General features: G+C 36.4%; 1 protein-coding gene across 2 annotated transcripts in view; it reads right to left on the bottom strand.

Annotated features, from left to right (window-relative positions):
- Positions 1-6143: 6143 nt before the first annotated feature.
- PPP4R3A (protein phosphatase 4 regulatory subunit 3A) overlaps positions 6144-26236 on the bottom strand; it is a 36764-nt gene continuing 16671 nt past the window's right edge. The window contains exons 4-15 of one of the 2 annotated variants that reach the window (XM_019745183.2): positions 23545-24162; positions 21075-21152; positions 20877-20993; positions 20290-20445; positions 18366-18497; positions 18161-18263; positions 16316-16474; positions 11033-11202; positions 9992-10134; positions 9111-9301; positions 8447-8673; positions 6144-6856 (exon numbers count right to left, since the gene is read on the bottom strand). In XM_019745183.2, the coding sequence (XP_019600742.2) occupies positions 6746-6856; positions 8447-8673; positions 9111-9301; positions 9992-10134; positions 11033-11202; positions 16316-16474; positions 18161-18263; positions 18366-18497; positions 20290-20445; positions 20877-20993; positions 21075-21152; positions 23545-24162 (2205 nt within the window). In that variant the 3' untranslated portion in view covers positions 6144-6745. The remainder of the gene's footprint in view (positions 6857-8446; positions 8674-9110; positions 9302-9991; positions 10135-11032; positions 11203-16315; positions 16475-18160; positions 18264-18365; positions 18498-20289; positions 20446-20876; positions 20994-21074; positions 21153-23544; positions 24163-26236) is intronic. The other variant, XM_019745192.2, reaches the window with a different exon arrangement.

Raw genomic sequence — 26236 nt, 5'->3', positions numbered from 1 at the left:
TTTTATTTTTGAGGAACCTCCACACTTTTCCATAGAGGCTGCACCATTTTACCCTCCCACCAACAGTGCTCAATTTCTCCACATCCTTGCCAACACTTACTGTTTTCTGGGTTTTGTTTTTGTTTTCGTGGTAGCCATCCTAATGGGTTTGATTTGCATTTCCCTATGATTTGTGATGTTGAGTGTCCTTTTTTGTGCTTATGGGCCATTCATATATCTTCTTTAGAGGAATGTCTGTTCAAGTCCTTTGTCCATTTTTGAATGGGAATTTGTTTTTTCTATTGTTGAGTTATAGTAGTTCTCTATATAGTCTGGATATTAATCCCATATCAGATATATGATTTGTAAATATTTTCTCCAATTCTGTGCGTTACCTTTTTACTCTGTGGGTAGTGTCTCTTGGTGCACAAAATTTTTAAATTTTCATGAAGTCCAGTTTGTCTATTTTTTTGTTGCCATTGCCTCTGGTTTCATATCCAAGAAATCATTGCCAAATTCAGTGTCGTGAGCCTTTGTCCTACATTTTCTAAGAGTTTCATTGTTTTAGGCTTTCTTTTTTTGGTTCTTGATCCATTTTGAGTTAAGGGTCCAACTTCATTCTTTTGCATAGGAATATCCAGTTTTCTCAGTAACGTTTGTTGAAAAAACCTTTCCCCATTGAAAGGTCTTGGCACCCTTGTTAAAAAATAAAATCATTTGACCATTTATGAAGTTTATTTCTGGACTGTTCTATTCCATTGGTCTAGATGTCTGTCTTTAAGCCAATTCCACTGTTTTGATTACTGTAGCTTTATATTAGGTTTCTTAAAATTTTTTTTCCAGTTTTGATATATTAATGTATAGCAGTGTATAAATTTAAGGTGTACAGCATAATTTTACTTATTACCACAGTAAGTTTAATTAATATCTATCATCTCATGCAGATACAAAAAATATACTTTCCTGTGGTAGGAACTCTTAGGATCTACTTCTTAACAGCATTCACATACACCAAACAGTAATGTTAATTGTCATCACATGGTACATGACATCCCTAGTACTTACATCTTATAACCGGAAGTTTGTACCTTTTGTCCACCTTCATCTAATTTCCCCTCCCTCTACTTCTTGTCTCTGGTAACCTCAAATCTGTCCTCTTTTTGTATTAGTTTTGTTTTTTTATATTCCACTTGTGAGATCACACAGTATTTGTCATTCTCTGTTACTTATTTCACTTCGCATGACAGGATTTCCTTTTTTTTTTTTTTTATAAAGGATTGTATTGGGGAAGGGGAGCAGAACTTTATTGGGGATCAGTGTGTACTTCCAGGACTTTTCTCCAGTCAAGTTGTTGTCCTTTCAGTCTTAGTTGTGGAGGGCGCAGCTCAGCTCCAGGTCCAGTTGCCGTTGCTAGTTGCAGGGGGCACCGCCCACCATCCCGGGCAGGAGTTGAACCAGCAACCTTGTGGTTGAGAGCCCGCTGGCCCATGTGGGAATCGAACTGGCAGCCTTCAGAGTTAGGCAGATGGAGCTCCAACCGCCTGAGCCACTGGGCCGGCCCGATTTCGCCTTTTTTTATGGCTATTTCTGTGTCTGTATACACCACAACTTCTTTTTCTATTCATCAGTTGATGGACACTTTAGGTTGTTTCTATCTCCAGGTTATTGTAAATAATGCTGCTATGAACATGGGGGTGCATGTATCTCCTTGACATACATAGTGTTTTCATTCCCCACAGATAAAGCCCCAGAAGTGGAATTGCTGGATCATAGGGTGGTTCTATATTTTTAATTTTTTGAGGCATCTTCATACTGTTTTCTGTAGTAGCTGTACCAGTTTACACACCCACCAACAGTACACAAGATTTCCCCCTTCTCCACATCCTCACCAGCATTTGTTCTTACCTTTCTGATACCAGCCATCCTAGCAGATGTGAGGTGATATCCATTGTGGTTTTGATTTGCATTTCCTTAATGATTAGACAATGCCGGTATGCCAAAGAGAAGCCGGGAAGTGCTTGTTACTATTGTCAGGTCAATAGTAACCTAACAGACAGCATGATGCCTACTTCGTTCACCTCACATCACTCATCTCATCACGTAGGCATTTTATCATATCACGAGGGGGGAGTACAGTACAGCAAGATATTTTGAGAGGCCACGTTCACATAACTTATTTCAGTATGTTGTCACAATTGTTCATTTTTATTATTGTTGTTAATCTCACTGTGACTAATTTATAAATTAAACTATCATAGGCATGTATGTGTGTATAGGGAAAAACAATCTACCCACGGTTTGGTACTACCCATGGTTTCAGTCATCCACTGGGGGTCTTGCCCGCCCGCCGCATAGGCTGTGAATGAATCCTAAAAACGGTGTCAGGTTTTCAAGTTGGTCGTAACCATCACCCTCCAGATTTAGACTATAGTAAACAGCGGTTGTCGACCATTGGTTGCTTTCTGTACACATCTAGTCTGTCGTCCTCACACTTGTCTTGTGACGCTACTCCCTTTACATGGGGAAACGAAGGCTCAAAGAACTTGCCAAAGGTCATAGCAGCAGAGTGAGAATTCAAACCCAGGCCATTCTAACTATGCCATTGCCATTACACTTTGTCTCTGTTCACAGCTTTTCACCACCTTCTACCAGGAAATTAGTTCTTAGAACCAACTGATGACTCAACATGCATGGAGCACGTAGTGCGGGAGGTTTCCTGAGCGCTCCTTCAGCCTCGTTTAGTTTTGTTCTGTCCCCTTCCCCATTCTGGTCTTCCAAAGTAAGTCCTCCCAGGACTCAGATGGTGGTGGGGGTGGAGGGGGGTGGTTGAAGGGTTTTCACTAATAACAATTCCTCATATTCACTACCCTAACTTTGAAAGCCACCCAAGAATTCTAAGTCAAAGTTTTCTCGGCTCTTAGTTTTGGTGGGACTCCTCTCAGTGTGAGCAAAAACAACACTCTTGGAGGTTGGTTAATAAAGTGTGTCATTATTCCCACAACTTCCTCTAGAGCAGTGCTTTAGAAGTTAGGATGAAAACACCTGAAGTAGCATTTTTTAAATTACAGTAGCATTCCAGTAAAATTAATCTGCTTCTTCCTGTATGCAGCAGAAAGACATTCCTGTATAAAAGGTATTTAATGCTAGAATGAAGTACTATAATTCTTGAGTGATCACATTTTTTAGGTATCTAAAATGAGTTATCCTTTCGGAAATGAAGAAAATGCATCCCTTTTACCATTCCTGTTAAAAATGTCCATTGAAACCGACATAGGAAATCTATCTGCCTAACCTGTCTACTACCAATCTACGTCTGTACCTAACCACCTTCTATGTCGCTGTACTAATAGCTGCACGAAGAGAATCATGTAAACCTGGGCCTGCCTTCTAGGAATTACATTCCAGGAAGTCCGGGAGCGTGAGATTAATAAACATCAGACCAACAGATGAGTGGTCTGTGAAATCTATAGCTCATGGCTGCGTTCCATTGAATTGGCTGGTAGGATGTGACCTATGCCAGGTAGTTTCTTTGAAATGGTGAGAATTGAAAGTTAAACAAAAACCCATTTAGTATCATGTTGAAGAAATCACTATTTGCTGAGTCCATGGAAGAATTTACCTAGGAGAGTGGAAAGGTCAAGGAAAGCTGTGTCTCCAACCAGAGTTATTTTAAGGAACAAGACATCTGACTCTGGTATTTAAGACATTTATCTATCTGAGAGGCTCTCTAAGTTTCCTTTTGGAGTTATTCTAAAGAGCCAACATGAAGCATTAAAGCCAAGGAGAGAAAACTCACTCCTTTAGCACTGGGTATCACAACATACTGACTCATCTTGTCTCACTGTCCCAGTATAATGGTAAACAATAATCCATTTCTTAAATATTTGTTTTTATAATCTTTTTGCTCAAAATGGATGTTATGGCAGAAAAAGTTAATATAATCTTGTGTATAAGAATTTTGAAGGTCCTCAGTTTTCTTCCAAAAGGGATTCTGACAATGCTGTTCAAACAGTTGTTTATGGTAAATGCTAGGCATCTGTTGACAACCTGAAGTTTTCCACTTAAAGAAATCTTCCAGTTTAAACTTGTTGCTCTAATCTTGCAAGCTTTACAGATACCATTACTTAAAATCAATTAAGAAAACCAGGAAGAACGTTTGCCCCCAATTCATGCCTCCCCGGCTCTTCCATTTCCAAATTCACAAAAATTGGCTTGCCAATTGGAGTTCCTGGAGAAGGTGCAGGGTATGAATACAAACAGGTAAGGAGAAACCACCAGGCTTCATTCTGTCAAAAAAAATTGCCGGGGTAGCATTTCTAGACAAGACAGGATGTCAAGGTGTTTCCTACAGCAATTACAACAAATACGTCTTTTCAGAAATTATAGGGTAATCACGATAAGTGAAATTTGTTTTCATTTTAAACATTGCAAAATGAGCAAAAGAACCAATATATATCATTAAAATGGAAATCATTAAAATGGAAAATGGATTCACAAAATTGAATTCACATAAATTATCAAGACAGTATCTAGACTTAACAGCATGGACTCTTGAGTCAGATGGAAGGAACTCTGTCAATTCAAGTGTTATATTTCTAGCTAAGTCTTTGCTAATTTATTGCTGACAGTCTTCTTCAATAAAACGAGGAGCTATTTTAGATCTCGTTTCTCCTGTTATAGCAACTTGTGTCAAGTTTTACTTCAGTAACCATAGTCACTGAGGAAACACAACAGTCCATCAATGAAAGGACAGCTCTTAAATGTTGAAGGCCAAAAGTTAACATCTTTCTTTTTTAAATATAGTGGACCACAGTTTATGAAGGCAAGGGATGCTTCTTCTGTCTACTCAAGAACCCTCAGAATACCAAGGCGAATAAGTGTTCCAAGAGTCAGTCCAAAAGGTGAGTTTAAACTGTATGTTTAAAGCACAAACATTTCACATGGGACATTCTAGGTAACAAAGTAAGACATAATATAATTAACTTAGATCCTATTGAGTTTTTCTTCTCTTTATTTGCAAGGATAAGTTGATAAACTTCAATTATTAATAGCCAGAAATTCTGACTCAGAAGTAGGTCGATACTGTAGTGAAATACACTTAAACTCTTATAGTGAATTATGCATGCAAAGTTTGTTAAAAAAAATAGCCAACAACAAAACTCTTTTCATGATTGTAGCAAGTGTCACTTTCTGGTTTTCTATCCAACTATTCAATATAACCTTGTTTTTGGTACAAGTTAGGATTTACTGAGGATTAAGCAAAAGAAAAGCTTAGAAACACACAGTGCTTAGGAGATACTCAAAGTATTACTATATGATACTTAAAACAGTATCCTTTCCTGGATATGAACTTCTACTCATAGTTGCAAATACATTCTTCATTAAGTTCTAAAATCTTCACTTAAAGTGAGGGTATATGTGGAATTGAGATTTCACTTCTTTAAAAGAATTTTAGCACACCTAAGACAAAAAAAACCTATTAAAAAATACTGTTTTACTAAAGTGATGTCTGATGGTCCTCTGGCCAGGTATTTATTTAGGAACTACCGCTTTCAACTCAAGCTGGTGTTCCAAAGGGAATAGTTTTTTAAAAAAAAGAAAAAAAAAAAAGAAAAAAGAAACATACAACTAATACAATTTCTCTTACTCTTCACTTTTCTTTTTATTATTCAAAAGTCAAATATGTTATTTTTAAATCATCCATCCTCGATTTTGATTTAATGTACCGTCATTTTGCCAAGATATGAAATTTCAGAATCTCTTTGGAATACTAATTTCACGGTTCTAGGTTTAACAAAACTGTTGAAATTTTAAATTCCACTCTACTTCCCTGAATTCTCAAGACAGTTGCTGATGTAAATTTTAATATAAAATATTTAGTCACAAAATAGTATTGCTTTTGTATGCACATAGTTGTAAGATTACTTTGCTTTTGTCAATAAAAACTATACCATCTTTCATAAAACTCTAAACAAATTAAGAACTGTGATGTAGAACAAAAATTACACATGGTAAAACAGGTACCAGCACAACGTTAGGATATATTACATCAAAAAAAGGTTTAATGGTCCCAAATATATATACTCAACAACTAAGCATACACTCGGGAGAAAAAAATCAAAAACAAAATGAAACAAAAAAATTATGACACAAATGACCACATCTAGAATTCCACTCAATCTTTAATCAAGCAGGGACAAATCCCCACTTAAAAAAAAAATCTGCAGTTCGAAGGGCAAAGGGAACAGATAAAAAAGAGGAAAGTTTGTATTCGCCCCTCCCCCATAGGTTTTCCAAACCTGTTGTAGCTTGACTAAAATGTTCAGAATGTAGGATTTTAAAGGCAGGTCTCTTTATACAAAGAAACTGCTGGCATTCTTAACTAGTGAAGAATTATGGCCGAAAAGCCTATTCTTCTGAGTCTCAAACATGGTCCGAGAAAGCATATTCTGATTGTAGCAACTGACCAGTCAATCCAGAGTTCCACTTACAAAACCCCTGCCCTGTTGGCTTTATGTTTCCATTTCCTTCCCTGAGAAAAGGGCAATGTGTGGTCCAAGCTGGAGAGCTCAAAGGCTTGTCTTTCCCCCACTGTAATCCCCTCCTCCTGCTCCATTGAATTGGCACTTGATGAGCAGAAGTCAAGTGTGCAAGGCTGATCTGTCAGTCATTCACAAGAGACCACTGATCTGTTGTGGATTTTGTAGGGGGTAGGGGTCGAGAAGCAGTTTTTTCAACAAGTACTGATTGTAGGCAGTTGCCACTATTATGACTCAAACTTGGCTTTCTTTGACAAGGGTACCGTGTCTTCCTTATCTTCATCCTCATCGTCATCTTCATCGTCATCAGGGTAATCGACCAGACCCACAAGGCCTCCCTGTTCAGAAAAAAGAATTAAAGAAAACACTACATTTTCAAATACATGTTCTAAGTCTGGATAAAGGTCATAGACTGGACCCCCGACCCCCAATACAGTAACTGTGGTTATTTCTGGGTGATGAGATTTTATGTAACTGAAATTCATTATTTTTATATATTTCCTAAATTTTCCAGAGTAAAACAAAAATTTTTGGTAGTTTATAATCCTAGCAAATCACCCAGGTAACATTAAAAATGTTTCAAAGATTAACAATGCATTCAAAATTTTGAAACAAATTCTAAATATTAGTATCAAAACAAACTACAGAAGATAAACAGACCACCAGAAATAAAGGCAGACAGATTCTTAGAGGTTAGGAAAATGATTCTGCTCTGTCCCCTCTGGCTTCCTTTTAGCCCTGCTCCTTCACCAGAAACAACTGTAGCTCACTTTATTTAAATGGCCAGGGCGAAACTCACATTGCCCTGTTAGCAGCCTGCCCCTTCATTCCAACATTTCTCACACTCACTTTGAGCCCTTAGGGGTCTCCTGCTCACATCAGAGGGAAAGGGACAGAAACGGACATTATACTCCTGATTTAGATCAATAAATCCCAAATGTCAGTCTGTTATGCTTATGAGGGCCGCATAAAGCAAATAAAAGAACTGGTTTTCATTCTGAGATTATGTCTTTCCTACTTTTGGTGTTAAAAATTTTATCTTTTCTTGTGTGAAATGCTACTAATAGTTAATTCCTTCTATAAATGTTGCTTGGCAAAAAAAAGTTAGGAGTGTCCAGACATTTAGATTATCTTTTCCCCACAAAACCTTTATCTTTGTATTAGTTGGGAAAGCTGATACAAAATTAACTTAAATTTCTGTAAACATTTTGATACATACAAATATGAACCTGAGGTTCTAACATGCAAATAACCAACATTAGGATATATTCAGACTTCCGTATTTGTCATAAAACATTTCAGAAATTTCTCAACTTTAGTTAAGTTCAGGTGGTAGTAGAATTATTCTCAAGTTCACAAATGTTAAATCAGTTTCAAAAGACAGTAACGGGCTGGCCTGGTGGCTCAGGTGGTTGGAGTGCCGTGCTCTTAAGGCTGAGGTTGCTGGTTCGATTCCCACATGGGCCAGTGAGCTGCGCCCTCTACAGCTAAGATTGTGAACAAGAGCTGGGCTGCCAGAGCAGCCGGAGGTTGGCACGCAGGCGGCTGAGTGCTGCTGTCGTGAGGAGTGGCAGGCAGCAGCCCTCAGCAGCCCGAGCGCCAATATCTATGATTTGATATCTATGATTCCTCAAAATGGAACGCGTACCATGAGTAAAGAAGGCAGAGTAAATAGACTCATAAAGATGTCATTGGATAGTTGGCGACCAACTACTACAGCTGGGGGGAGCGCAAGGCTCATAATACCATCATAGGCCAGGGAGCTGTGTCCTACACAACTAGACTGAGAAACAACGGCTTGAACCAGAGTGGGGGAGGGGGGAGAGCAGAAGAGGGCGAGAAGGGAAAGACAGTAACCAAAGGGAGTCTCAGTCACAATTATTGTTAAGAAAGTTTAAATTAGATAGGCCTGGGAGTCAAAAGTGTACCTTGGTAGTAATAGCTGCCGTCTGAGATGTATTTTTAGGGACGGATCCAGGAGAGCCTGGGGACCCCGGTGACCCTGGTGATCCTGGAGAACCAGGCAGATTTGTTGCAGGTGACTGGCTGGTGAGATTAGTCTTTGTCCCACTAGAGAGGGAAAGCTTGAAACTTGGGCTCTGCCGGCCAGAGAGATTTGTTTTCAGAAGCACTTCTTTTTCCTCACTTTCTTTTACTAAAAAGAATAATATTGTCAATAGTTGTCAACCATACTCATCTTTTTAAAATCCCCCCCAAAATGAGGTGCCAATAAAACACAATTAACTAGCTTACTCTTCTGCTAGGGAGAAAACACTGAAGATAATTTCTGAACAAAGCTTAGCAAAATACTGAAAACCCGTATCCATTGGATTTTACCACTGAGAAGGAATGAAACCTTCTGTATTATATGCAGTCTTCCTACCCTTCCTGAAATAGTATGTTTCTCCTTAAGTCAATTTAAGAAAATTTAGTCTATACCTTCCCAACAGAGCTATTAATTCACTCTATACAGCAACAGGCTTTAAATCTATGTCATGACACATACAAATTAGACCCCAATCATTTTGTCGAATAAGGATAAACCTATAGTGCCAAAGACTTCATTCTCCCTTGCCCATCTTTCTGACATACATTTCTTCCTCTCCATGAATTTACTTATTGGATCCATAATGTCATCGTCATTTTTAGTTTTGTCAGATGGAGACACTACAGTTTCTCCATCTTCCATGTCATCTTCATCTGTGTTAAACCACATCTCCTCTTCATCTTCTAGTGTTCTGGCATCTCTCCGATATCTGTGATTCCTCAAAATGGAACGCATACTGTGAGTAAAGATAAGAAGGGAGAGTAAATAGACTCATAAATACGTCATTGGATAGTCTTCAAGTCATGCTCTGAATAAGATGTAGTCTTAATAGTTCTACGAGATAAAACAGATTTATAAACAAAGAAACTGTCAGAAACAGATTTACCCAACGTATAATTAAAAAACACACCCTGTCATATCTAGATTAAGTAGTGGAATCAAACTTCCTATTATCAAAATCGTACTATTTACAGATCACTTATTAAACTTAACATCAGGAATTAACAAGCCATAATTTATGAATTTTAAAATATACCATAAGTATGTGAATTCAGGTATTTGGGGAAATGTACAAGATTTCTTAATTAATAATGTTAAAGTAATTCAAAGCAATTAAGATAATATTCTGATCTGTCTGGACACATGAAGCCTCACTGTCACGTAAACATTTTTTGTTTTGTTTTTGGTGCTTCTTTTCCATTGTCTAGTTTGATGTATGCCTGAGGAAGAGTCTACAGATCACACTAATATTCACCTATACTTTCAGGAAAGCATTTACGCTGACCAGTATAGAAAACTAAAACGTCTGCTCACTATCTGCTATTTCTTCCTTCCCTGCCAAGCTAGATAATATCAAACAAGCAAAAAGAGCCCCCACCATACAACTTGTCACTGAATGAATAGATTCAAATATGTGGTAATTTACCTGTCAAGCTTGGGATTATCTTGCCTCTCTCTTTGTTGTTCAAATCTCAGTTTTAATCCTTTAAATGTCTGTACATAATCTACATCTTCCAGTGCCTTCCAGTAATTTTCAATTACATGAGCAGTCAATGATTTTATATCTTCCTATAGGAAAAAATTATAATAATAAATGAGATGAAAATGTTAATTTAGATAGATGTGACTTAATTGTTATGAACTCATAAACCTGCCCAAAGTAGTTTAACTTTGTAAAATTATTATACAATCTTGGAGATAATCAAACAATGAAAATGGGCATAACATACTGGCTACTTTAACAGCCCCTGATTTTTAGAACTCAGAATTATCTATGGACCTTGCCAAACTAAACGCCCAGGTCCCATCCTAGGTGATTTGTACTCTGTACGTCTGGTGTGGGGTCTGGCGTGAATATTTTAAAATCACACTACAGAAAAGTGCTAGAGATGGATGGTAGTAATGGTGGCACAACAATGTGAATGCACTTAATGCCACTGAGTTGTACATTTAAAAGTGGTTAAAATGGCAAACTTTATGTTATGTATATTTTACCGTAGTTTTTTAAAAAGCACGCCACAGATAATTCTAACACACACCAATGTTTGAGAACCACAGCCGGCTGTATGATTAAAGAATCAAGAAGAGTTTGTTGGGAAATGGCTCTTTAGAAATATATGGGAGAAAGTCAATAAAAATTCAGAGATCTCAAAAGTTAAAACAACCAAAAACACATCCAAATACCAATCTTTCAACTGTAATTTTACTTTCTTAAAATGATTTTACCTTGACAGTGTTAAATCAGTTTTCAAACTATCCTATTGACTCACAGCTGCTGAGAGAGATTATTTTGGTTTTTATTCGTTTGAACTGAATCTCTCACAAGCTTTTGGTAACATTGGTTTTCTTTTAAAAATTCTCTACAAATATTCGTATAACCTCAAATCAGCCAAAATATCAATAATGTATATTCAAGTTTGTCTAACAATTAAAACCAAAATTCTAATTTAAGAAGTACAGAACCTACCACTCTAATGAATTCAAACATCTCTATTATGGCAGAGTTCATCAGATTGTAGCGGGATCCATTGTTGAGAAATGCTTTGACTACTGGTTCAAACAAAAAACTTTTCATTATGTAGCGGTTGTAAAACTCATCTTTTAATCCAATAATCTTTCTCTTAAAACGAAGAGCACCTGAAACAGAAAATTACATACCACATTTCCATATTTTAGACTTACAAAAAAAGACCTGCTTAACAAATGTAATTTCTTCATGCAGTCATGTTACTGCTTCCAGCAGTGTGAACCTAAAGATAAGGATTACAGGAGGGTTGTCAGCAAAGTACATTATAAAAGTAGTGTATGTCATCACAGAACACAAGTCTTAAGAGAGCCAGAAAAATTCTGGAAATAAGTTACTAATGATCAAAATGTATTTCACATTTGAAATAGGAGCTAAGATAGGGCTAATGAATGAATTAACCTATCATACTACTTAAGAGGAGAATGCTAAACATATCCTTTTACATATACCTTCAAAACAATAGAAAAGCCATTGTTTTATTAGGGCAATCCACTGTGTAACTTGATCTTCGTTATTTTGGGGCACTTATTATTTTGCATCAGAATTCATGGGTTGCACTGGTTTATTGGTGGATGTGTTTGTAGAAATGCTATAAACCCACAAAAATCTGCACAATCCAAATTTTGCCTTCCCATAGTTTAGAAACAAATTTAGAGGATGTTGTTTTTAAAATGTGGTCCTCTATGCTTATTGCAGCGAGTATGCTTTTTAATTTTTTTCCTAGTTTTCCTTTTTATAATCAATTAGGCTTTAACTTACAGATTAAAAGGTATATTTACATCTTGAGGTATGGAGAGTTAAGTCACCATTCATCAAGATCCAAATATACGCAGACAGCTAGACTTTAACAAAGCCCTATTTACCTACATGGAATTATCAGTAAGTTAATGCCCCAGTTCTTGTAAACAGTTCAAAAAAGCATACTCACTTCATGCAGTCACATCGTCTTCGGTTGGCAAGATTAAATATTGTGTTTGTATTTTGGTTTCTTTGGAGTTCATGGAAGTGGCTCGTTAAATTGCCAATTTGTTATTAATCAAGTCCTTCATGAGCAGGTAGCCAGGCAACCATGCTGACACGGTTTCTGGGTGGGAAGGCAGAGGAGTAAAGCAGCTCAATTTTTCTTTAGTTGGCAGAAAAGAGGCCCACAAGTGAATGCCCAGTTAGGTACAGTTGATTATAGACTGCCTTAACAATCCAACTTTAAGAGTGTCTCTCTCTAAGAGACACTCTGGGCAGGGAGTTTCAAAATAGTTTATAGAATACTAACTGCAATTTATTTTTTAAACTATTGACTATTTTCAAATACATTAAGCATGGTGAAATAAGACATTTGAAACAATAAGAGGCATCTTTCTCTGTTTTAAGTTGAACCCAAATAAGGGTTTATTTTCCCAAAACAATGGTCTCAAGAATTTGGTTTTTCTTTTAATGTTACTAGACAAAGGAACTTAGTGAGGCAGTTCTATTTGTTAGAATAAAAATCAACAGTTTAGAGTTTATGCTAATGAGGCCAAATTTCAAGCTTTTAGTAACTGAGGCCAGAGCTATTAGGAATTGGTCCTCCAGCTCTGCAGGCTTCGTGGAGACTTGTGTCCTACCATAACATACACTAGCTGAATCCTGTGGGATCTGCATGCAGTTTCTAGGTAAGTGGAAAGAAACTCCCTTCCTGGAATTCACTAAGACCTGGGTATGCAGATGGCACCACTATCTCCTCTAGAGCAGGTCTGTTCAGAAACTGCTGCCACGGATAGAAGGTAGTTCTAATGGTCTTTTTGTTCGCTCTTCATTTCCACTTGTCCTCATTTGTTTATATCAAGAACTGTGTTGTTTCCACTCAAAGCCCTCCCCAAAAAGAAACCTGCATCAAAAATATCCAACCACTACGGGTTGAATAAAAATTCAATTTGCTGTTGAATCAAAAGTTGCTTTCAAAAATTTACCAGTGAGTTCTATGAAGTGAAGTTGCTCAAAGGGGTTTTAGACAAAGCTTTGGGAGTAGGTCAGATGGTCATAATCACAGGATTTTCCATGTAAAGTGAGTGTGCTCTGCTTCCACTCACATCTGTCATTCACATGCCGGGAATCTCTTGTGTTTAGTTTCAATCATCTCTCAAACAAATAATTGGACTTTACCTGACACAACATGAGATTTCATGTAATAAGTTTGGGACTTTTTGCCTCATATGTGTCTAATGATAGCTGAATAAAAGCATCTATAACAATTTTTCTTTATTTCATTCCTCTTACAGATTTCCGTATTTTTAACAAAAAAAACCAGACAACATAATAAAAGGCTACATTGTAAGATCCAAGAATCCTGAAAAGGCCAAGAAATAAGACTGATATATAACTGGTGTATACATTGTACACACACACACACGCATGCACACACACAACCTATAAAGGCTAAACTGTTAAAAAGACTGCTGGTCTCACCTACAGACTCGATTAGTTGCCTAAAGTATACTCATTAGAAGCAGCAGATATAAAAACTGAACAGTTTCCCGAAGCCCCCAAACTGTTTGCATTTAACCACTCATCATCTTTTGTCCTTACAAGTATGCACCTAAATTTACTTATAAAGTCCTCCCTTAAATACTATAACTAATACTTTATTTCAATGGACTCCTTTCTCAGAAGACCGAAAATATCGTAAGTCTTCTCAAATTTACACTCAGGTCTTTTGGAAATCCTCGCCCCAGGCTCCTACTGTACGCGCCACGCAGGTCCTCAAGGCCTCCTTCCTAATGACCGGCATCTTTCAGAAGCTACTCATGTCCTCAATCCTGGCAAGACAGCCACACAGAGAATCACTTGAGAAACAGATTTAATGATAACCTAACTTAGTTTGGAAAATAGGAATAAGAAAAATAACTAAGATTTTTCTAGCATGCTTAATTTTCCTACAATATAAACTTTCATCAACTTGTAATGATTCTCTTCATAGTTCTCATTAAATTTTGAGAAATTTATTTTTTCAATATTGCAAGCAAAATGAGATGAAAAACTGAAGGAAAAAAGTCCTTTCCTTTCCTGCCACTCTCCCACTGGACTCATGTTTTCACTTATACCAAACAACTAACACACCACACTTTTCCACATTTGCACGTCTTAGCTATGTAGTCAGACAAGAATGTCACACTCTCCCATGACCAAGACACACTCAACTGAACTCCTGCAAAATGTCCCTGCTCTGCCTCATGCCTGTAGAATAAGCCATTTCTGCTGGACTTCTAAACACATCACAATACAGTGCTGATGCTGCGTGTTTTGATTTTAATAGACTGTCTCCTAATGAACTCTGATCCCCTTGACAGCTGAGTCCAGGTCTTTATCATGTTTGTTTTCCGATACTTCATCAAATCTAAGATGCCACTGATTGCACAAAACTATCTTTTCAGCTACTGAGAAAACAAAATGAACAAAAAGAGCTATTAATCATGACATGCCATTAATTGTTAAGACTCACCTTGATTTGAGAAATGATAAATGCATAAAAATATATATTTTAGAATCAACAGAATATAGCGGTGGATTGTTTAATACATTTATTGAACTAAAACTAACTGATTCATTTATTCAGCTGTTCATTCTGTCCCATCTGCTCATAAACTCCCTTTCCCACTCAAAACATTTGTCAACATGAAAAAACAATCCAAAGAAGCATTCATTACAAACTTCCTCTCAACTTGCTCTTAGGGCTCTCAGTTTTGCTGCGATAGGTACATAAGGAAAATGAACATGAGTTTAAAAGCCCTTCTTTCACATGTGCTAATAAGCACACAGATATATGCAATACTAAGGCAGAACCAAAATAATGAATTTATTTTTTGCTGTCCTTAGCAGTCTACACTAGGTTAATGTCACCTATTTTGGCTGAAAAAGATTACTAAGATAACATCAAAAGTTCTGGGTAATTAGCAGAAAGTAGTTATATAAATATCTGAGGGCTGGAAAAATGAAAATATACTCTGACCAGATGTATTCTCTAGAAGAAAACCTATTTCTAATACTATTTCAAAGACAAAATGTTGGTAGAACAAATCAACATTAGAAACATATAAACAATGTTTTTATAATTTAAGGATTTTTTTTTAAATTAAAAAAATTAAGATGAAGTAAAACAAAGATGGCAAAAATGAATGTATGTTCAGGCCTCTAATTGGTATATGATTATGATGCCTTTAAACAACAAAAACAAAACAACCAAACTTAACTATAAAAACCAAAAGGCAAAACTTAATTACCAGTAGACCTCTCTTACTGAGCTCTAGGTACCCCTAAAATTGGTCTACCAACTTACCAAAGAAGGCTGGCTACTACATGATTGTAATATTCTAGACTAACCTATTTCTAATTCAGGAAAATGTTTTTTTTCGTCAACAAGCTAGGGTCTTATGAACACTGTAAAAGTCAATTTTTGAAAAATATGTATAACAAAAAACACCCTCGTTAAAAGATTATAGGTTGCTCTCAAGGGTTGACACACTATTCCCATGAAGGTCTATACAGTATATACTCTAGGCTTTGTGGGCCACATATGGTCTCTCTAGCTTTTTTTTTTTATCAACCCTTTAAAAAAAAAAAGCATTTTCCAGCTTTCAGGTTGTGCAAAGAGACCAGACTGGATTTGGCCACAGCGGTAGTTTGCCACCCATGCTCTAAAATATCTAAGGTAACACAATGTAGTATGTCAAATGATTATAATAAAGCTGGGAAAAACATATTTGTGGGATTAACAAGTGGACCATCTGTAGACATTTGTACTAGGCATTCTGTAACTTAGAAAGAATGTGTTTTGGGAACTCGGTTCTATTAGCTACAAATTTTCCACATTACGAAAATGTTCTTCATGATTTCATGACACTCTAGTCTCATAAGAATGCCTGACTTGTAATTAGTAATGCTGTACTAAGTTGAAAAATTAATAGCAGAGGTAAAAGGATGTAAGGTACCCTATTATTGATGGAATATAATCCTTGCCTATGTTTTGGAGATGCACTCTAACCCCTTTGTTGTGTATTAATGAGAAGGAAGAGTCAGGACAGTCACCTGCTCCAAGTGTGACCCGAGGACATGCTCAGTGTAGTTCTGTATTGGAAGCTAGGTCTCCTGACCTGAAGTCAGCGATCTTTCCTTTCAGGCACTGAGACCTAAAGACACCAACAACACGGTAACCTATAGAAAATACATAATTCTACTGGAAGCAACACTTACATAATGCCAAGAAAGCGTGCTTCGAGGCCATGAGGACCAGCACTCGCCGGAGGATGTCCTTGTTGATAATGTAGTTCTTTATGTGGTAGGTGTGGTGCTCCACACAAAATGTTAACAATTCCAGTACCAGTGCCAACAGCTGGGCAGTCTGAAAGTCATCTAAAATAAAACATAACTACATTTAATGGCTAATATTCTTTTCCTCCCTAATGTAAGAATCCAAGTTCCAATCAAGTAAAATCCCTTCTATGAACCCAAATATTTTAAAGAAAAAATTTCTTAAATGTCTACCATGTGCCCAAAACTATGCTTTACATTTTTCCTTAAACACCTCTATGAGGAATTAGTTTCATAAGACCCAAGTCTGAAAAGCTAGTAAGGCAGAGATGAGACACAAATCTATGTATTAGATCTGCTTTATTCCGAAATGCAGGAATGTTCTACCCTTCTTACAACAGAAGTATGCGTAGCACAGGAGGTCCTGCCAGACACCATCTGGCCTTTGCTGGAGTTCCTCTCTTTGCTCCTATGATTCCAGGGTGTTTTGTGTCTCCTTTACTACACATCATGAGTCCACACTGAATTATAAATACTGGCTTATCTTCCTCGCCAGGCAGCAAACCTCCGAAGTATTTTACTCACATTTTTCAATTCCCCCATTAAGCCCCCAAAGATTAGAACACAGTGCTTCCCATGCAATAGGTTCTCAATGTTTGATGAACTGAACATGTGGGTTTGGAAAGAAGCCTCAACTTTACCTAATAAGAATCAAGTAGGAAAAATGAGTATCACGTTTCAAACACTTGATTCTAGAGTCACAAAAAAAGGTAAATTTAACATTCCTTTTCTAAGTGGTGTTATAAGTTAAATATACTATATTAATAATTCGTGACAAAATAACGTATTTATTCTCAAAGTTTCAATAAGGATTTCCCAGTGAAGACCCTAAAACTACTCTAAACAGACACACATATGAGCTAAAGCTAAAGGAATAAAATACAGAAATAATAAATCATCAAAACAGGACTAGTCCTCAATGCAAGTAAAAACAGCTTAACACTGAGCACGAGCTTCGCTCTACTGCAAATCAGGAATACAAATAACAATGAATTTTTCATTGCTACTTCCATTTCACCTATGTAAGTGCAAAATACAAATATTGCCTTAACAAAAAATTGTTTTAAAATTCTGAAAGCAACAATTATATCTTTTTTTTTTTTAAGATTTTATTGGGGAAGGGGAACAGGACTTTATTGGGGAACAATGGTCAAATTGTTGTCCTTTCAATCTTAGTTGTGGGGGGTTCTGTTCAGCTTCAAGTTGCTGTTCTTTCAGTCTTAGTTGTGGAGGGCGCAGCTCAGCTCCAGGTCCAGTTGCCGTTGCTAGTTGCAGGGGGCACAGCCCACCATCCCTTGCGGGAGTCGAACCGGCAACCATGTGGTTGAGAGGACAGGCTCCAACCAACTGAGCCATCCGGGAGCTCAGCGGCAGCTCAGCTCAAGGTGCCGTGTTCAATCTTAGTTGCAGGGGGCAGAGCCCACCATCCCTTGCGGGACTCGAGGAATTGAACTGGCAACCTTGTGGTTGAGAGCCCACTGGCCCATGTGGGAATCGAACCGGCAGCCTTCGGAGTTAGGAGCATGGAGCTCTAACCGCCTAAGCCACCGGGCCGGCCCAACAATTATATCTTTTTATTTTACCTGTGTGTTATCTGATTGTAGCACTTTAAAGAAATTTTACTTGAAATACCTTCTTTGAAAATACATTAGACCTCCATGTTGACAACAACTTTGAGTTTCAGAATTCAACAGCAAAGAACTGAACTACCAACCTGCATTATCTTACCTTTGCTAGGTTTGTCTTCTGTTGTATTTGCCAGTAAAGGAGCAGTAAGGACATGCATACAGTGTTTGTAGAAGAAACCCAGAAATTCAGTCTTTTCTGTTTTCTAAGAAATCAAAAACAGTTCCATGAACTTTTAACTGCATTGGTTCCTACCAGCAATAAACAATATACTAGTATAATAAAGAGAAAAACGCCCGTGGCTTACATTGGCAGTAGCTAACATGTTCTCTGGGTCAACTAAAGTTCGAAGCAGGCCCATAAGTTGGACTGCTCCTCCAAGTTCAGGGTCTGTATCACAAATCATATGTTCTATAATGAGGTTGATGAGCAAAATATCCTGGTGAGAAAAATACACATAATAAGGATCACTCACTACAGGAGAGAATGGAAAAAGCACATACTAAGACATACTACAGCATTATATTAGCTCTAGCTGTCTTGTTACAAACAAAATGAAATGATTGCCTTCTTTAATAGGCTATACGGCATTGTTTCCCTAAAGTGTGGTACAGGCATATTACACTAAATAGTACCGAAGAGTTGCTTTCTTTTTCTACTATCTTTAAATCCCTCTGACTAAAGCAAAAACAAAGTTTCAGTTTAGTGCTAATAGATCTTTATACCTCTTGAAAACAAAGTATCCTTCCTGAAGAAAGCTAATGGGCCTTAAATTGATAGCTTTAATAGTAAGAATATTTAGATAGAATTTATAACATTGTTCAATTTTCACTACATTTTTATAGATTCCTTCTATTTGTGGCAAATGATAATCTACATGTTTTCCGTTTACAGAAATGATATAGTTTCCATTTAAAGTAAATTCCAGTTGGTATCTGAATATCTGAAATTGGGGAATACGAGGTTTCAGTATTTAGAGGACACACAGGAGAACAAGCATATTCATACAGATTCCTAATGTCACCGACTGCTAGTCTTCCCGAGGCCCTATGACTGGTGTTTCTGGCCCCAGAAGTAAAGAAAAAGTGAGAGGGATTCAATGAGAAAATCCCTGCTCTTGCCTATATACGCAATGGTAGGATGGACAGAAAGAAAATGCAGACAGTATATGGAAATGATGATCAAGACTGGAAACCAACAGACCTACTGCATGTGAGTCAAGTACATCAATGTATGTTCAATTAGTGTGTTACAGGGTCAACAGGAAGAGCCTTTGTTTTTAATAATACAGATATTTTGGTTTTCAAGATAGGACTATTTTATAAAAGAAAAACATGATATAATAATATTCAACAGTTCAAACTGGTACTTTTCTACACCTACCCTGACACTACAATTAAAAAAAAACACAACACCTTAAATATAGATGTTACTAGGCATTACTTCATTTTGACATCACAGCACATTAATCACTTTTTATAAAAAGTAAAAGTCCATTTTCTCATTTTGTAAAAATATGATAGAGAAAACAAATTTATACAGAATTTCAGCCTAAGAGGGTGTCTTTCTCCGCCTTTCCTTAAGGAGTTGAGGGGAGAATATCTTAGTTTATTATTAAGTAAAAAACTACTTTCAATATTTTATAGGGGAAAGGGGGAAAATCAGAACCATTGCTTAATTATCTGAAAATAAAACACAGCGCACACATCCAGTGCTGTCACATATGCCATGTACCATATACTCTGGGAGTGCCCTTGGCATTACCAGGATGCATTCTCTCACATAACTAAAGTGTGTGTGTGTGAACAAGACAACAGCTGCTCCCTGTGGTTAGGCAGTAAAGGCACCCTAAATACTCTCCAAGGTCTGTGCTTCACTTCATCATCCTTGATGATTCTGAGAATCAATCCCTACCAAAGTCAATGTTTTCTTAGGGAAGTTATTCATAATTCCACATATAGAACAATTTATTGATTGAATGATTTAAATAAGACAATACAGCAAGTTAACTGCAGAATTAAGAAACTTGATTGATCTCAAAAATTTAAAAAGTTGAGAATTAAAGCTACTGTGAGACACACTTTAAAACTGAAACAGGAGCCAACTTAGGAGAATAAGCCATCTGATATTATGGCTACACTTTTCCCAAACATGAACTATTTAAATCTTAAGTAAATATAGTTATAGCTCCCCATGTACAAATACTTACTGTTAGTGCAGATAATATTTACCTTGTTGGTTATTTTTTGCTCTGTTAACTTCTTACTTACATCATCATTCTGCTGTGCCTCCTGCATGACAAACTCTCGTACCATGGATGGATTATATTCAACCAAGTATGAGAATATATCAGTAGCAGCACTTCGCACCTGTGTATCATCCATTCCCTGTAGATAAAAAGCACTTATTTCTCCGATAATTATGCAAATATGGAACTTACAGCTATGTAAATCCAAAACCTAACAAATTATAAGAAAACATTGCAATAAAAAAAAAAGAGGTCAAGGAAATTCTGCTGCGTGTAAAAGTAAAAACCCTTGTGCTATGAAGTTACACTTTTATTCCTGGTTACTTTTCTACTTTACTATGTCAACTGACTGCCAAGTTAACAAATTATTAAAAATAAGGAAAATTCCTGAGTATTCTTTCAGTACTGTGTAAGAATTCTAATACTAGAATTTTATAGCTTGTTAACTTTGTAATACACAGCTAACATTAAATACTGGCTATCATCAAATACCTGCATGTACTTAAAAATACATTACTTTTGTGGTTTGAAAATATAATGGTAATTAAATATAAGGAGAAACAAACTTACAAGGATGACTTCTAAAGCTGGTAATATGCCCATGTTTGACAAAGTCTTGAAAAATGCATCTCTGTTTTGAGGTTGTAGCGTTTGGGAAAATGCACAAAATTCTTTTAAAAAGTTAACCTGAAATTAGGAAAAAGGATAAGTGAATATAAAAGGTCTGTTGTTTTAGCTTCATGTCCTTTATAATATCTAATTTCTTACCAATTCTTGTCTTTTTTCCTCATCTGTTGCTTCATCTGTTAGTTGTGCAAACAAATCTGTCAGAAATTTTTCATCTTCCTGTGAAATCAAGGATAAATTATGTTCATGTTCATAGTAAGAGCATAATAAAATATTTTGAAGAAGCTATAATAGAAGTTATAAAGTGCAATAACTGGAAAAAAGAAAGATGGTATTGGTGATGCTATTTTTTTAAGAGAAAGAAAAACCAAGCTATTAAAGGATAAATTAGCAATTACAGAAAGATGGTTTTTGTATTTTGGCAAGGCTTTTATTTTCTGAGCCTATTTAAGGGCCACACGGTAAATATTTCAGGCTGTGGTCCTTACCACAACTACTCAATTCTGTTGTTAGGGCAGACAGCTGCCATAGACAGTATGTAAATTAGCGTGACCGTGTAAAAAAAAAATTATTTACAAAAACAGGTATTGGCCATAGTTTACAGACCCCTGGTTTTCATAGGGTTTCATAATCTTAACTTTAGAAGTTAAGGTTCTACAACCTTTCAAATGAAGATTAAAGTGAGGATAAAGCTTCCTTCATGTTTTAAAAACATAAAAAACGAGTAATTTTTTTAAAAAAGTTAAATTCAGAGCTTTTAAAGAAACATCTATTCTTTGAAGATAGCCACATATACACAATAATTGAATGTGTATTAAATACTTTTTAAAACGATTCAAAAGATATTCAGAGGATATGATCTGGACAAATAAGTCAGAGTATAGAACTTGGAAAGAAACTCAGATGTTATCTTACCTCCTTATTTTATAATTGACACAGATTAAGAAACTTACCCAAAGTACAATCACAGCAGGCAGTAGAGCCTTCCTGATTTGCTTGTTCAATTTTTTCCATTACTATTTTTAAGATTTTGTCATATTTTAATTCTATACTACCTCAGCTAGTAGAAGTAAATTCAGTACTACTTCAGCCCTACAGATATGTCTAAGTCTAAATATACATACCTACATATGTATTTGTGTGTGTATACTATCTCCCACTAGATCATCAATTCCATATTCTCTTTTTCAGGTGCTTAAGAAACATTTTCTGTGGTACTAAGGCAGTTTGGGTATTCCTACCGTTTTCTAAAATGTACACATCGGCCATACCTCAAAGGCATCCAATTTCAAGATGCATCCCAGGTATAATGTATCCCACCAAATGGAAATCAAATGATTAAAATGCTGCATTTGGGGTATAGAAGTAGAGAATAAGAATGTTTAATAGTGTTAGGTAGAGAGTAGCCAATGGGAAGGGATGATTGTGTACCTAAGGTAGTATAATTTAAGTAACTTTAAATTATACCTCAATCACTCCTTTTCAAAAAAGATTGTAAAGTTCTCCTTTCTTTACAGCAGGACTTAACAACTTGAAATTATTCATACTTAACAAGTATGGTATAATGACCAAGAAAGCAGTAGTAACAAATCACCGCACAACAACGTGAGAATCTTGCGGAACTAAAAGACCAGGAGAGAAGCACCCAGGACTATCCAAGCAAAACAGGGACCAGAACTGGGCCAGAACAGAGGCTCTACTAGGTAGCTAGCAAAAACTAGCTCCTTTTCAAAGAACAAATGGAAATTAGTACCAAAACCTTCTCCTTCCTCCACTATCAATTGCAATACACTGTATAGAGGAAAACTGTTATACTTACCAGACTGTATTGCTTATATTTTTTGTTTACACATCTATTTTAAATGAATGGAAAACATGTCAAATTAGTCAACATGAATTGGAATTATTACTAGTTCCAGGAAAGCAGTTTTGGTAAAATTGACTTTTCTATTTGAAGTTTATTGTTGTTTTTTAAGGGTGACAAAGGTTAAGGACACTCAAAATACAGGAATTTTCTAAAAAGACATGAAAATTAAACTCCTGTCTCATTTGTAACATGTGCTGCCAAACAGCTCTTATTTGCCTGCCTTTATTTTAACAAATCCAGGTTTCAAATAATTATTTTGTTTGTAGAGCTAAATATACCTTTATTAGATAATATCTTTCAAATCATGTCATATATCTGTTATTCTTACAATTCTTATGGGCATCAAAGAAACAAAAAAATATGGGAGTTATACAACTCACAAATCTTTGCCCTGTACAGACTTCTCTGTCTGTTAGAACAGACTAATTCACACACTACGGGATAATATACTGCGAGGTTCTCTGACTTTGGGGGTGTTACAAATGCAGATTACTGGCCAGCTCACAGAGATTTTGAATTTGTGTTTTGTGTGTATGTGTATAGAATCCAGAAAATTGTAGCCTGGGCAATTCTGATGCAAACACCTTAAAACACCAGACCTGAGAGACTGGACATCCCATATGTAAAAAGATAATTTAGGTAATTAAAGGGAACAGAAAATTATTTCTGCTAAAAACCATTAACAGTTCAAATGGTACTGATCAAGTAGGTATATTTTTAAGTAGAAAAAATGCTCAAACTCACCTGTAACATACCAACAATTTCTACCTTATTGAAAAAGATGAAGGAATGAAGTGTTGATAACATATTTTCTTCAAAGACTGAAGGGGTAGGTAGAACCATATCTTGTATATACTGGACCCTGTACGTCTGATGAATTTTTTGTTTCAGCTCAGGATCTGATATGGGAATCACTTCTTTAAACTTGGCTGTTTTTGTTAGAAATTCCCTATGTTTTCGTGGTTGTGATAAAGCAGGATCATATTCTAAGCATCCAATGACATCCATTATACATTCCTCGGAGAACATAACTTCAAAAAGAGCAGTTCGATTCAAGAGGAAGATGCCTTTGATAATTTCATACAAGTGGTGCAGTCCTTCAACATTTTCCAAATCCTCACACACATGAAAAAGCTCTAAGAGCTTTTTAATATAACCCTCATTTTCCAGTGCTAGTGCAAGTTTTTCACGACGCAGGGGGGAAGGTAAAGATGATGCCACAAGTTCTGCAATTTCCTCAAGGCGACTTAATTCACAAGATGGCAATTCTAAACCTGGCGATTGCATATCATCAAAACGCTCCTCTTCAGATTCATCTACAAGGTCCTGAGTGATGTCCACCGAAGGGTCCTTTCCTTGAACCTATTAAATCAGATTTGTAGAAGTGACACAATGTAGTCGGCAAGTTTAAATGATATTCTTACATGAATACAAGAGATGTTATAAGAAAACTATAATGATAATTTTCAAGTTTAAGACTCTTTCCTTCACACTTGACCCAACTGCATACTTTTTTCTAAGTTACATTTCTAAGATAATATATACTTTCAATTTAAGGATGGAAGTTCAAAGTTCAGAGGTGGGATGAGCTTCCTCATAAGTCCAAGGTTTATCAGCAACAAACATTTTAGGATATGCTAAACTAACTGTGAAGAAAGAGTGCCCTGCAGACCCTCAACGTAGAGGCCTGATGCTAAACCATCCACTCACATCTTACACCCATGGCCCCCTTTTCCCACAGACCAGGGTGAGTCCCGGATACCTTCCTAGCACTGTGCTCCAGCACAGCCCAACTCCTCAAAGTTTAAACAAATATCAATGTCATAATGCTGTGACCATAGAAAATATATGAAGTGTAAGCAACAAGGAAAATACTTATTTCAAATCTAGAAATCAAGGGCCAAAGAGCATGTACAACTGGCCTTGGACCAAAGTGGGTCACTGATTTGCTATAAACACTGGTTGGTAGCCCAAAAATATGATTAAGAAAACCTGGGTGGAAAACAAATGCAGCCACACAAAAATGAAACTACAGAAAAGTTAACTGCAACTTCTATGTAGTAGAGCTATCCCCCAAGAATATCTGCTAAAAGTTAGGTAACCAAACCATGGAAAAGTTTTCCTGTCTACAAACCCAAACCTGTAGCTTTTATGGTCCCCCAGAAGTCCTAACATTTCTCATAAAAGTCCACCTTTATGTCAGTGTTAGGGGCTCTCATTATATAAAGATAACTTAAAAGTCTTCACAAATGAATACATTTTAAGTTGTAAAAGAATATTTTTGCAAAAGGTCAAGGACATATTTTGAAATGAAACCAGTTTTGCTTTCTTGGCCCTACAATTTGAGACACTGCCATTAAAGCAGCCCAATAGGCCAATTTGAAGGTTAAGGGTACAGAAAAATTAGGTCTTATTTGTAACGGCCAAGAAACTTAAATAGCTTAGTATAGTTAAGAGATATTACTGATGGATACTGGAAGGGAAGAAGGCCTGGAACATGTTCTGAAATACGCTGCAAGGTGATACCATCTTGCCCTTAACCCAGTGGGCAGCACCACTGAAAGGAGACTAGGCACACCCACAGCCTGTACCTGGCATAGTCTCAAGTTGGCTCTGGATTTGTTAATTACAAAAGTTCTCATACATTTAGATTCCTAATACTCAAGCAATGGTTTTACCTATAGAAAAATGGTAGCATTTGATTAAAAAATGAAAAGAATGAGAGCCCTTATTGTAATGAAAATGCTATCTTCTTGAGCTAATTTGCAAATATGAAGGTAATCAAAAAGCCCTGCATTTAGGATACTCCTGGAATCTGATCTGCTCAGGGAATCAAGGTGGAAATGTGCAATTTGACAAATATGTTTCAGTCTGTCTTTCAGAACAGGAGCAATGGAAAAATGGAAACAAAAGAAAGACAGACTAAGCTAGAAGAGAGAGCTTTCATTAAAGGAAAGGATAAGTCTTAGAAGTCAGTCTGGACAGATATGAAGAAAATGAGAATGTGAAGACCAAGAAAAATATAAAAGGGAAAAAGATACACCCAAACATAATTGCTATCAAAAGAGTATACTAGAAAATGGTTTCTAGGTCATAGAATGGTGAGTAAAGAAATTGAGAAACATGTAAGATCTCAGAGAGCAAAATATAATGAATTATCGAGAATAAGCAAGGATCCAGAAATAATGATTGAGAAGTGCAGACAGGATCATAAAAGAGTGACTGAGAATGAAATATTAAACATAAACTATGTAAAAGTTGCAGGGAAAGATAAAAAAAGAACAAAATAGCCCGTGATCACCTGTGCCCCAAGTGAAGATGACTGAAAAATGCATGGATTCCTCAACTCAGAATGCTGAAGGAGAACAAGACTTGTCTGAATAATGGGTGCTAATAATTTTAGCATACCCCGAGCTCATTAATTTCATCTCTTTTT

The sequence above is a fragment of the Rhinolophus sinicus genome, linkage group LG03, assembly GCF_036562045.2.
Source record: "Rhinolophus sinicus isolate RSC01 linkage group LG03, ASM3656204v1, whole genome shotgun sequence".
Classification (NCBI taxonomy): Eukaryota; Metazoa; Chordata; class Mammalia; order Chiroptera; family Rhinolophidae; genus Rhinolophus; species Rhinolophus sinicus.
Note: the sequence above shows the minus strand (reverse complement) of the source record. Positions and strands in the feature narration are given on the sequence as shown.